Source organism: Vulpes lagopus, chromosome 18 (genome assembly GCF_018345385.1).
Source record: "Vulpes lagopus strain Blue_001 chromosome 18, ASM1834538v1, whole genome shotgun sequence".
Taxonomy (NCBI): domain Eukaryota; kingdom Metazoa; phylum Chordata; class Mammalia; order Carnivora; family Canidae; genus Vulpes; species Vulpes lagopus.
The window spans coordinates 23,016,764-23,028,938 of record NC_054841.1 but is presented as its reverse complement, the minus strand read 5'-3'; the positions used below and the strand labels follow the sequence as shown (position 1 = coordinate 23,028,938).

General features: G+C 40.5%; 1 protein-coding gene across 4 annotated transcripts in view; it reads left to right on the top strand.

Annotated features, from left to right (window-relative positions):
- The window catches only part of PHF20 (PHD finger protein 20), a 149,203-nt gene that overhangs the window by 108,110 nt on the left and 28,918 nt on the right, over window positions 1–12,175 (top strand). For 3 of the 4 annotated variants that reach the window (XM_041732612.1, XM_041732613.1, XM_041732611.1), the window contains exons 10-11: window positions 4,060–4,338; window positions 11,514–11,612. In XM_041732612.1, coding sequence (XP_041588546.1) covers window positions 4,060–4,338; window positions 11,514–11,612 — 378 coding nt within the window. The remainder of the gene's footprint in view (window positions 1–4,059; window positions 4,339–11,513; window positions 11,613–12,175) is intronic. The other variant, XM_041732614.1, reaches the window with a different exon arrangement.

The window sequence follows — 12,175 nt, the reverse complement described above, 5'->3', positions numbered from 1 at the left end:
ATCCAAAATTAGAGTTAATTATGTAATTTATCAGATTTTGTCAAAGGCTATTATCCATAACTGATTTATACTCTATTTGCTGCTTGTCTCACCCCGATGTTTGTGTTTTTCCCAACAGTGCAGGGTAGATATGGACAGGCTTATAATTGGAATGGTTTGTATATCAATAATTTATACTCACTGAGTTGAGTTTATGAAGGAATTTTACATATCAAACTCTGTAGTTGAATATAATTCTCAAATCTTTCTTTTAATATTTACTCCTTTAGGCAACAGCTAGCGACTGATTTTGTCTCATTGACGTTGCCGTTTTGAAAAGAGCTCTTGGTGAGCTCTTTGTGACAGTGATACCTGGCAGTATCTTCTCTCCTGGGGAGTTTCTTTACTTGAGCTGCTGTGATTCTAGGACTACCTCTTAAAGGCAGGTTGGCCCACCTGAGTGCCATGCTTGCTTACCTTTGGAAGTCCAGCTGTTCCTACCTTCTGCTTAGCTGTGCGGAACCAAGGGTTTTCCTTTGAGGGGAAGAGTTTCTCTTCTACCACCCTAAACTTATTTCCTTTAGAGAAGCTTACTGGGTTGGTAGACTGTCTGTCTTCATCCGTTCAGGCTGCTATAACAGTATCATAGACTGGATGGCTTAGGAACAGTAGACATTTGTTTCTCACAGTTCTGGAGCCTGGGAAGTCCAAGATCAAGGCACCAGCAGATTCATTGTCTAGGAAGAGCCTGCTTCCTAGTTAGTAAAAAGCAGTCTTCTCACTGTGTTGTCGTGTAGCAGAAGGGGCAAGAGAACTCTCTGGTGTCTCTTTTATAAGGGCCCTAGTCCCATTCACGTGGGCTCTGCCTTCATGACCTATTCACCTCCCAAAGGCACCACTTCCAAATACTGTCACATTGGGGGTTAGGTTTTAACATCATAATTTTTGGGATCTATAGCACTATGAGACCATGTGAATCTTTTTTTTTTTTTTTTAAGTGAATCTTTATTTTAGCAGTTAGTTTGAGCACATCTTTTTTGAAATCTCTGTCTGAACTAGAAGGAAATAGATGCATGAGTATATTGGGAATCTGCATAGATGAATTGAATTGGCTCAGGCAGTTCTATCCAGAGAGTGTAGATTAATTGGTGTCAGCCTGAAGGCTATCCAAAGGCTGTCCTCAGGTCTGTCCCACCAGATCTTTATCAACAACTTAGATAAAGACCCAAATATATAGAATTACAGAATCAAGGTTTATAAACTTCTTGGACTAAAATAATCTGATGGAGTTTGTTAGGGATAAATGTGTAACTTCCAACATGTAGTTTTACAAAACTATTTGAGGATAATGGAAACGCACTTTAATTCATGTTTTAAAAAGGCAAACAACACAAAGTTCAGGATTTTGGTGGACTAAGCTGGTACTTTCCAGCACCATGTAATGTGATTATTAAAAAAATAAAAACAAATCTATAAAACTCTTTGGCTGCATTAGTAAAAGTACCATGTTCTGAAAGGTGGGGGTAATCTGTTGAGTAGCCATATTAGGAATCTTCTGGTTGGTTTGGATTTCACATTTTTAGAAGGATGTAGAAAAACAGAATGCTTATGGAGTGATATGTTTCCCAGCCAGAGCTTATGAGGGCTGGTTGGAGGAATTTGACTGTGGTTGATAATTATAATGGCTGTCTCCAGCTACATTCCATAAATGATGTAAGCCTGTTTATCAAGATGTATTTAATACTTGAAATGACCTTCTTTATGCCAAGCACCTATGTTATAGCCTTCCCTCAACTCTTTAAAATAGGTGGTATTTATTCTTTTTTTTTTAGATGAGAAACCAAATGAGAATAGTTTAGAAAATGTGCACATGAATTGTGCACAGCTAATGAAAAGTAAAGCTGGGATTTAAAAACAAGCTGATTCCATTATACCATATTGCCTCTAGCATGAGCACAGAGTGGCTGAAGGTGGTGGAGACTTCTGTTGTTCTGCTTATGAGCAGGTTAATTCCTTAACAGTTGTTCATAAGTCCCATTTGTTTAGAAGAAATTATACTATATAGTAGTAAGAACCAGTATTTATTGAGTGCTTAGTATGTGCCAGACACTTTTCTAGGATCTTTGCATGTAATTAATTTAATTCTCACAACTTTGTGAAGTAGTTACCACTAATCTCTCCACCCTGCACATGAAGAACCTGAGGCAGGAGGAGTAAGTAAAGGAGTCAGGATTTGAACCAGGCCAGCCAGCTGCAGAGCCCATACTTTTTAACCACCGTTCTGTCTTTGCCTTATGCAAATGATCAGTTGTGTATACACAAAGGTGCAGAGTTTTTGAATAGAGAGAATGGTACTTCTTCATGGAATTGGTTCGAAGTTCTCATTTTCAGCTCTTAGATATTTTTTTGAATTCAAAGATGCTCGCATTTTGGCAGTCGTCTTTGCCATTATAAATAAATATATCACAATAAACCAGGGCTACGAACACAAGCCAAAGGATACATGAGTTTACTGTGGCTGAACTTGACTGCTGTAGTTCTCAGGTGGTGGCAGGAGGTGTTGATGCTCTCTGACTTGGACTTTAGTTTTGTTCATATGATGGTAAGTGGAGTTGTCTGCAATGATTTTTGTTTTTTTAAAGATTTATTTATTTATTTCAGAGAGGGAGAAGGGGGAGCATGAGCAGGGGGAGGGGCAAAAGGATAGGGAGCCAGAGAGAGAATCTCAAATAGACTGCACTGAGCATAGAGCCCCACATGGGGCCCAGTCTCATGACCCTGAGATCATGACCTGAGGCAAAACCAAGAGTCACACAACTGATGGAGCCACCCAAGCATCCCTTGTCTGCATTGATTTTTAAGACTGTCATAATAGAAAAAGGAATTATTAGGTTGAACCGTATGAAATAGCCAATATTTAACTTTCTTAATTACAAAAATGGCACATTCATATGGTTCAACTTTTAATAGGTCCAAGAGGAGTAAATTCCAGAAAATTGCTTATAATTTCTTTTAAGAAATAATTTTAGGATGTATTAGAGGTTTGAGGTTTGAATTTTTCCACTGACATGGTTTCCAGCACAACCATTTTTGTCTATGTATTCCAATTCATTTCATATTACTATTCTTCTCTTAACTGCATCTTATTGATTCGAACCTCTTTTATCTCTTGTCATAGATATCTTGTCATGATTTTAAGGCTTTTCTGCTTTGGGATGTATATGTATATATATATAATTTCTTACTTGTTTAAATTGTCCATAAAATGACATCTGTCAGATCACCAAGCATAGCAGCTTTGTAATCATACCCTAGTGCTGATTTTGAAATACAGAGAGTGATATAGATTGAGTTTAAAATTTTTAAAATATCTTCTGGTTATGGAATGCAGCTCTGTTTTTTGTCATTGATACACAACAGACCATTGCCTTCTGTTTATTTGTTTTTTTGTGGGGAGTATTTCAAACTTTTTTTGCCTTTTTAAATTTGATCATTGACTTGAGTTGTCCTCATGTCTTCAAGATCCATTTATTTGGTTGCGTTTTTTTTTCTTACTGTCTCTGAGTCTCTGCTCAAAGTACACATAGCAAAATTTCAAAAAACTTTGCAACAGTTAACACTTTCTGTGCAAAAACCATTGTGTGATCCCTCATAAAGAGATTCCCACCAGAATATTCCCTAATTCTGTCCACACTCACAAGTATCAGGATGGTAGTAAGTTTGAATTTGATCCGACTCATGAGTTATAAGTGCTGGGTTGGGTCCCTGATTTTTGGTTTGTTTTTAAGGATATTCCCCTACTCTTTCCCTACAGTCTATAACCTTGGGAACTTGTATGGCTGCTTAACAAAGAAAAAACATGTTGATCTATTCTGTCAGAAGATGAATCATGGTTGAGTCTGTATTATTTACCATTCTCTCCAAATAGTAATCTGGGGAGGTAATGGATGTCTGTCTGATGTCTCCAGCTACATATGCATTTTGCTCTTTCACTTTCTATTGCCATGTGTTAATGCATATGTTATAATAACTAGGATAAACACAAGGGATTTTTGTTTTTGTTTCTGTTTTGTTTTTCAGTAACAAATACTTTTAAGAAAACAGATGATTTTGTGACATGTAAAGCACCAGTTGTTGACCTAGATCACAAGTTCAGGTGCAAGGTTGTGGATTGTTTAAAATTTTTCCGCAAGGCCAAACTGTTGCACTATCACATGAAGTATTTCCACGGGATGGAGAAGTCACCAGAGCCAGAGGAGAGTCCAGGAAAGAAGCATGTCCAAACAAGAGGCTCTTCAGCTTCAGACAAGGCCAACCAGGAGAGCTTGACCAGGAAGCGGGTCTCTGCCAGTTCTCCAAGTAAGTATTTTGGTTCTGTGTTGTATCTATATTATATTGAACTCTGTTGCTCAGGTCACATTGCTTGCATTTCTCTCACAAACTCAGCATTAGGTTGGTCTGGTCTAATTGAATCTCAAAGACTGAAAATCACAAGTGATCCTTAGGAGTTGCATCATGGGGCTGTGGCCCTCCTAAAGGAAATAGAAATACTTATCTGTTATTCTTATCTCAACCTCCTGCTGCTCAAGTTATTTTGTGAAGTCACTTAGCTTTTGAAGGCCTTGTCATCCTAGTATAAATGGGGACAGTCAAGGAAAGGAAGCTCATTCAGAAGCCAGCAGTGAACTTGAGCTCAGAACAGCGTGGGTGCAGTCATCCTGTCCCCCAAATCTACTCCATACCTGCTTAGCAGGGCAAAAAAAACAAAAGAACTAAAACTTGTGTGGGATTCTCTTGCTGTTTCCAAATTTAAGTTCAATTTCCTCTTAATTGCAACTGAAGATATGTTCTAACAGCACTGTTTATTTTGCATAGAAACAAGGATGGTTGTAAGGGTTACCACAAAAATCTCATGTTTATGTGTTATTACAAAGAACTCTTTTGGAGATTTGTTTTTTTTTTTTTAAAGTAATCTCTGTGCCTAATGTGAGGCTCCAACTCATGACCCCAAATCAGGAGTTGCATGGTCTATTGACTAAGCCAGTCAGGCATCCGAAGAGGCCTTTTTAATGAGTTTTCAGTAAATTCCACAAGCTCTTCAGTTTCTTTTTACCTGAAATTCTAACCTCATTATATATTTTCGGCTTATAGCTTCTCCATTAAAATACATAGGTATTTCTTTTATTTTTTATTTAAAAAAATTTTTTTAAAAAGATTTTATTTATTTATTCATGAGAGACACACAGAGAGAGGCAGAGACACAGGCAGAGGGAGAAGCAGGCTCCATGCAGGGAGCCCGATGGGGGACTTGATCCCGGGTCTCCAGGATCACACCCCATAACGCAACGTTAGACCACTGCGCCACCGGGGCTGCCCTGTCGGTTTCCTTTTTAATAATAAGACCTGCTGTGGGTATACTCACCTGGCTGGCAGGGGTGGACAGTACAAGATGTTTTAGGGTGAACAAAAGGAGTTTTTAAATTCCTGTTCTTTAACTTGTTACTTCCCTGCTGGCCCTCTGTAAAACTGGTTCATTTGGAGGCACTCATAGGCCACTCACTGTCTGGGGTATAACCTGGTCATCCCTTTCCTATATGCTCTTAAATGGAGAGTAGTTTTGTGTAGTCAGGAAGGAACACACCCCTGTCCTCATGTCAAATGGACACAGATTTCATGGATGATTTCACAACTCTCCTGTGCAGAGATGGCCAGCAGTTGTTACCAGGCTAAAGGAAACCAGACCATTTACCTTGCTGTGTTCTAGGTGGGAAATGATAACCCTGGCTACTAGTCCTGCCTGTGCTGCTAACCAGCAGGAGCCTCAGTCCTCATCGTCATCACCGAGCTGGGGTCAATAGATACGTTCAGCCTTCATCATGATGCTGTCAATGAGAGCAAACACAGCAGGGTATTTAGAAGATTCCACAGACCCCAAGCCTCCAGAGAGCTCTCCCTGTTCTAGGCATCTCCTCTCACTTCCTTCTGTCAAAGCTTCCCTCTGTTTCCTCATGGTTTTGCTGAATACTTGACTAATTTGATAACTAAATTTCTCAAGATTTGAAAGAAAACCAGCTTAATAGCTTACCTGTTCTCAACATATCTAGGTTTTGCTCAGATTTCTAAGAAAGCCTTTATCCTTCGGGTTGAAATTTCAGATGGGGAGTGGGTTCAGATGGGGAGATGTTAGACTGACTCCAGGCAGACTGTGTTCTCGTTCACAGACATTGTGAACTTGACATTATGCTTAAGTGTAAAACAGACTATTATAGGACTTGCGGTGCTTAGGGATAATTAATGTAAAAAAGTACTCCCTTTATACTGAGTGCTCTGATTATAGCATATGGGACCTTGAGATCTAATGGAGTTCTTAGATGGAGATTCCTGGTGCTTCTGTTCCATGAGGACCGGAAAATGTTCTGCAGAGATTATTTTTTTATTCTTTCAATTTCCCTGCTGAGCAAGAGAAGCAGTTCTGGTCTGAGAGTCCACAGACTGAATCTTAATAGCAGTCCTACTGCTGTTCACTTGTGATCTGTGCTCTTCATGGATCTGATTTCCTTATTTTTAAAGTGATAATGTAGGATCAGGTATGAATGAGACAAGATCCTTTCATTTGAGGAGAAAAAGCCCATAATCAGATACAGTAAAAAGGGCTAAGTTCTACATTAGGAACATATAAAGGGCTGTGGATAAAAGATTCAGATTTTGCCTGTAGAGCAGGGGCTGGGGATGTTGAGAGGATAGGTGGCATTTGAGTTAAGCCTTAAAATGTAAGGGTAAAGGAGTTGAACCAAGGCCAGAAAATAGGAAAGTCATAGCCATGTTGGGACCCAGCAGAGTGGAGGTTCAGAGGCATCAAAGAGAGTAAGTGGCTATGATCGTTTATCCATCCCTAAGGTGCCCTTCTGACTCTGGCCTTTAGATATTTCCCCCTTCCTCAGCCAAGCCTTTTGTCACATAAATGAATTTGGAAAGTCAGTTTAGATTTGCTTTTCCAAATGAGGTTTCTCAGAATACCAGAATCCGTTTAATAAATTATCTTCCAGTGGCAAGTTCAGGCTTCCTTGGCATTTGGATTTGTTTCTGCATAGGTGAGTTCAGTCCCGAGTAGTGGTTTGTCCCAGAAAGAATATTCTAGAATCAGAGGAAACCTCACCTGTGCTTATTACCTATTGTCACATCCACTTGGTTCATATTCTTGCTCTGCGTAACCCTCAGCTTTAGGCCCAAATGAGTTTTAGGGCACTAGAGTGGGCCCAATCATTCTTTGTTACCATCTATGCCTTGTGGCAATAAACTGGCTTTCTTACAGGAATGTGCTCTCTCTCCCCTTAAAGGAAAGAGAGCAAATATGAACTTAACAGATTATGGTGCCTAAAAGTGAGAACCAAAGTGGCCTGCTTGAACGAGGAAGAGGTTTATCCCCCTCTCAGGTCAAATCACAAACTCCGCATGGTGATTCTGTTGTAGATCTCTGAAGTTGTCCAAGGCCAGCTCAGCATTGCATTATTCTTAGGTGTTGCTTTTCTCTGGGTGGTCCAGAATTGCTTACCACCTTGCCTGTCTTTTAGCTTCTAGGAAGGGAAGAGTAGGGCATATCTCTTTTCTTTTAAGGGTACAACCCAGAAGTGACACACATCACTTCTGTTTTTAGCCCATAGGCCAGAACATCTGTCTCTGGCCCCACCTTGCTCAGGAGAAGCTGGAAGACATACTCTTTTCTTATGAAAGAAGTGGAGAAATGAGTATTGGAGGATACATAGAAGTCTCTGCCATGTGAGCTAAGGCAGAAAAAATGCAGGGTTTGAGAGAAGGATTTGTTGGAGGGCCCTGTGGGGCTAGTGTTTGGGTGGGATCCATGGTGGGGGCAGCAGGACTGCTGGGAAATGAGACTGGGAAGGTAGGCGTGATGAAATGGTAGTGTGAAGCCACAAGTACCACCTCCTGTGATACACAATGAGAAAATCCCTCCAAGAGCATGCCCACTTCACTCTGCCCTTGAGCTGCTTGCTGTCCTTTCATACAGGTCAGAACATGTTCAGGCCTGCTTGTCTCAGCCACATACGTGGCTGTGCTCTGTGGTGTATAGCAGTTTCTGCATAGATAATGGTGATGTTACTCTGTGCCTTTTCCTCCTGGAAGGAGGAGCTAAATGTCCTGCTCTCATAAGCTGGTGATAGTCTGGTGGAGAAATAGGGAGCAGGCTGTACAGAGGGAGGAAGAAGGGCTCTAGTACTTCTAATGGGCACCTATAGGCTGAGAAGATGACAAGTGGCCATCCTAGAAAAGCCTCACCTGCCTCAGGTGTCAAGTTAGTCTCTGATCCAGAGTTTTGGCAGGAAATTGCTCTTTGTGCAGCCAAGCTTGGGCAATTTGGAAGAAGCCCTGTAGTCAGGCTCATATTGTGTGGCTCGCGGGACAATTGGTCAAGCTGTCCAAGTAGAGAGCTGACAGCAGATGAGCATCATCTTCCTGGGAGACAGTATCACAAACAAGATAGCAACAGCTAACATTTGAGAACTCACCATGTGCTAGGCACTGTTCCAGCCTCTTTACTAGTACTGTCTTATTTAATTCTCAAAACAGGGACACCTGGATGGCTCAGTGGTTGAGTGTCTGCCTTTGGCTCAGGTCGTGATCCCAGGATCCAAGATCGAATCCCACATCAGGCTCCTGCGAAGAGTCTGCTTCTCCCTCTGTCCACGTCTCTGCCCCTCTCTGTATCTCTCGTGAATAAATAAATAAATTTTAAAAAATAATAATTCTCAAAACAGACCCTGTGAGGTGGGTACAGTTGTGCCCAGTTGATAAATTAGAAACTGAAATGCAAATGAGATGGATTAGCTTGAACCAATATCTGTGCATCTAGCAGGTGGTAAAGCCACGATTTGAATCTAATGGCAGAGGCTATACCCTCACTCTAGGCTGTGTGTGGTCTTGTAGGTTTGCAGGGAAGGATGCCCTGCCCCTGGGTCCTGGAGTGGGGAGTAGGAGTGTGTCCCTGCCGGAGATTTCTTGTGTACGAGTTCTGCCTATTGTCACCTTGTCTGCTTCTGTACCTCAGGGCATCACCTACTTTAGCTTGTCAATGATGGACAGTTCTTCTTGTTAGTTCTGCCTCCTCAGGCCACGTGTGACTTCACAGTTTTCAGCCGATAGCCAGGGTGAGCCTCTGAAGACTTTCTCTCTTCCCTCTGTGTTCAGAGTACATAGGCCTCGATAGAACAACTTTCTAGAATAGCTCTTCTTTTTATCCTCATTGTTTACTCCTCTAATTGAAGCCTCAGGAGGGGAATCTTTAAAGTTTAAGGTGACCGACCACATTTCAGACCATCTGCAAGACTTGGGATACTTTTAGTTACAACTAACAGGAAATCCTATTTGTATTGACTTAGTTAAAATCAGTTGAATCTGATTGTTTACCTTACCCCATAATTGCTTTGTGATCATCTTGATTCCATATCAGAATCACTTGAAGAGTGAAGCCAGACACAGAAGGTCACGTGTTATGTGATTGCATTTATATGAAATGTCCAGAATAGATAAATCTGTACCCACACGTGTGGATTGGTGGTCTGCTAGGGGTTGAGGAGCTGGGGAGAAACTGCTTAGTGGTAAAGAATTTTCCTTAGGAGTGATGGGAATGTTTTAGAGCTAGGAAGAGCTGATTGCACAACATTGTGAATGTACTACATATCACTGTTTTTGTTTTTTTTTCCACAGCTTATCAAAGCTTAATTGTGCAATGAACTGCCCATATTTAAATTGTATAATTTGAAGAGCAACATAGTCAAGATAGTAAATACATCTAATTGCCTTCCAGATTTTCCCCATGCCCCCTTTTTTCTATTTAAAAAAACTTTTTTTAAGATTTTTTTTTTAAATTTATTAGAGAGCATGCATGTGCACATACGAGAGAGAGAGAGAGAGAGAGAGAGAGAGACACTCAGGGGCAGAGTGAAAGGGAGAAGCAGACTCCCTACTGAGCAGGGAGCCTGACACAGGGTTCTGTCCCAGGACCCGAGGATCATGATCTGAGCCACCCAGGCGCACCCCCACCCCATGTCCCTTTTTAATTCCTCCTTTCCACCCATCCCTTCCTTTCATCAAGAAGCCACTACTCTGCCTTCTGTTTTTATAGATTACTTTTCATTTCTAGGATTTTATACAAATGGGATCATGGATTTTATCTGGCTCCTTTCACTTAACATACTTACCTTGAGATTCACTTACTTTACTGCACATATTAATAATTCATGCTTTTATTGCTGAAAAATATTCCTTTGTGTGAACACACCACAAATGATTTACATTTGGGCAGTTTTTCCTTTGTGTGATCCAACTACAGCTTAAGTGGGCATTCATGTACACGTCTTTGTGTAGACACAGTATCTCTTCTCCTAAGTAAATATCTAGGAGTAGAGTGGTTAAGTCCTAGGATATGTGTGCTTAAACACTTCTTTACACAGAGTAAGGTATGATCAATTACTTGAAATGCCATGGACATATTATAAGCAAAACAACTGGGTTTTTGCAATGGTAGAGCTATTGTTAACTTTGAAAACTGATAATAGTCTCAGAGTGATAGGTGAGAAACTTTTTAGAATAGAATTAGGAAAAACTATGAAGTGAGAAGTTTGGATAGGGAGTGTTGATGGACTTGAGTTTGCTATGAAGAGTAGCAGATAAGGAAGTTGTGGTATTTCGAAGGTGTCAACTGTCATTTTTAAATGAGTAATTTTACATTATGTGAATTGTACCTCAATTATAAAAAAAAGAAACAAAATGTTTGACATACAGGTCACACCTTAAGCCATGTAAATCAGCATCTCTGTGGGTGGGACCTGGGCATTCACTTTTTAAAAATCTCACCCAGTGATTGTAATATATAGCCAGTGAGGAGTCATGGGCTATGTAGGGTTGGCAAACTCAACCTGTAAAGGGCCAGACAAATATTTTCAGCTTTGAGGGCCATAAGGTCTTCATCTTCACTCCTCAACTCTGCTGTTAAAGCATGAAAGCAGCCACATCATCAATATGTAATGAATAAGCCTACTGTATTTTAATAAAACTTAAAATAACAGGTGGTGGGCCAGAGTTTGCTCACCATTGATCTGAAGGCTAGATGATGGAGAAGGTGGTTCCAGAGCCTTGAGAGAGATAGAAAGTAACCTCCTAGGCAGAACCAGATCTAGAACTCTGTTCTGTTGCCCATTTTATTTTTCATTATTTTTAAAAAATTTTTTAAAAAGGATTTTATTTATTTATTCATGAGAGACACAGAGAGAGAGAGGCAGAGACATATAGGCAGAGAGAGAAGCAGGCTCCATACAGTGAGCCCGATGCAGAACTCGATCCTGGGACTCCAGGATCACGCCCTGGGCCAAAGGCAGGCACTCAACCACTGAGCCACCCAGGCATCTCTGTTGCCTATTTTAGTTCTTCACATTGGACATACTTACTTGAGAATAAACATCTTAGTGTTGAAAACAAAATGTTAGAAAGCCAAGACTTACACTTATTTTTAATTCCAGCTGCAAAAGATAAGGAAAAGAATAAAGAGAAGAAATTCAAAGAATTTGTGAGAGTGAAGCCAAAGAAAAAAAAGAAAAAGAAAAAGAAAACCAAACCTGGTAATTTTTTATCCTCTGGGGTGTTTCACTTGGGTTTCTTACCATGGGTGTGGAGGGATTACTTTGTCCCCAGTCCTGGTCTCTGAGCTTGCATGGAGGAGAAGAGGGTCCAGAAGGCCTTTACAGGAGCTTGTGGGCTCAGCCTCCCCTTGGTAGGGGAGGAATCTATTCATCCCAGGTGTTACAAGGCCATATTGACATTTAGGAAGGCCTTCTTTCTTGCTGCACTGGCCAGTGTGACCTGTCATAGGGTAGTGCGTGTGAAAGCATTATAGTAGAAGATATATAGATGAATGACTGTATTTGTTTGCACACACAACTCTTTCTTTTTTTTTTTTTAAGACTTTATTTTTAAGTAATTTCTACACACAACGTGGGGCCATAACTCACAAGAGTTGCATGCTGTACAAGGTGAGCCAGCCAAGCGCCCCTTGTACACACAACTCTTGTTCTTTTTTTTTTAAGGTTTGTTTGTTCGTTTGTTTATTTATTTATTTATGAGAATAGAGCTGAGGTTGAGGGGCAGAGGCAGAGTGAGAAGGAGAGAGATTCTTAAGCAGACT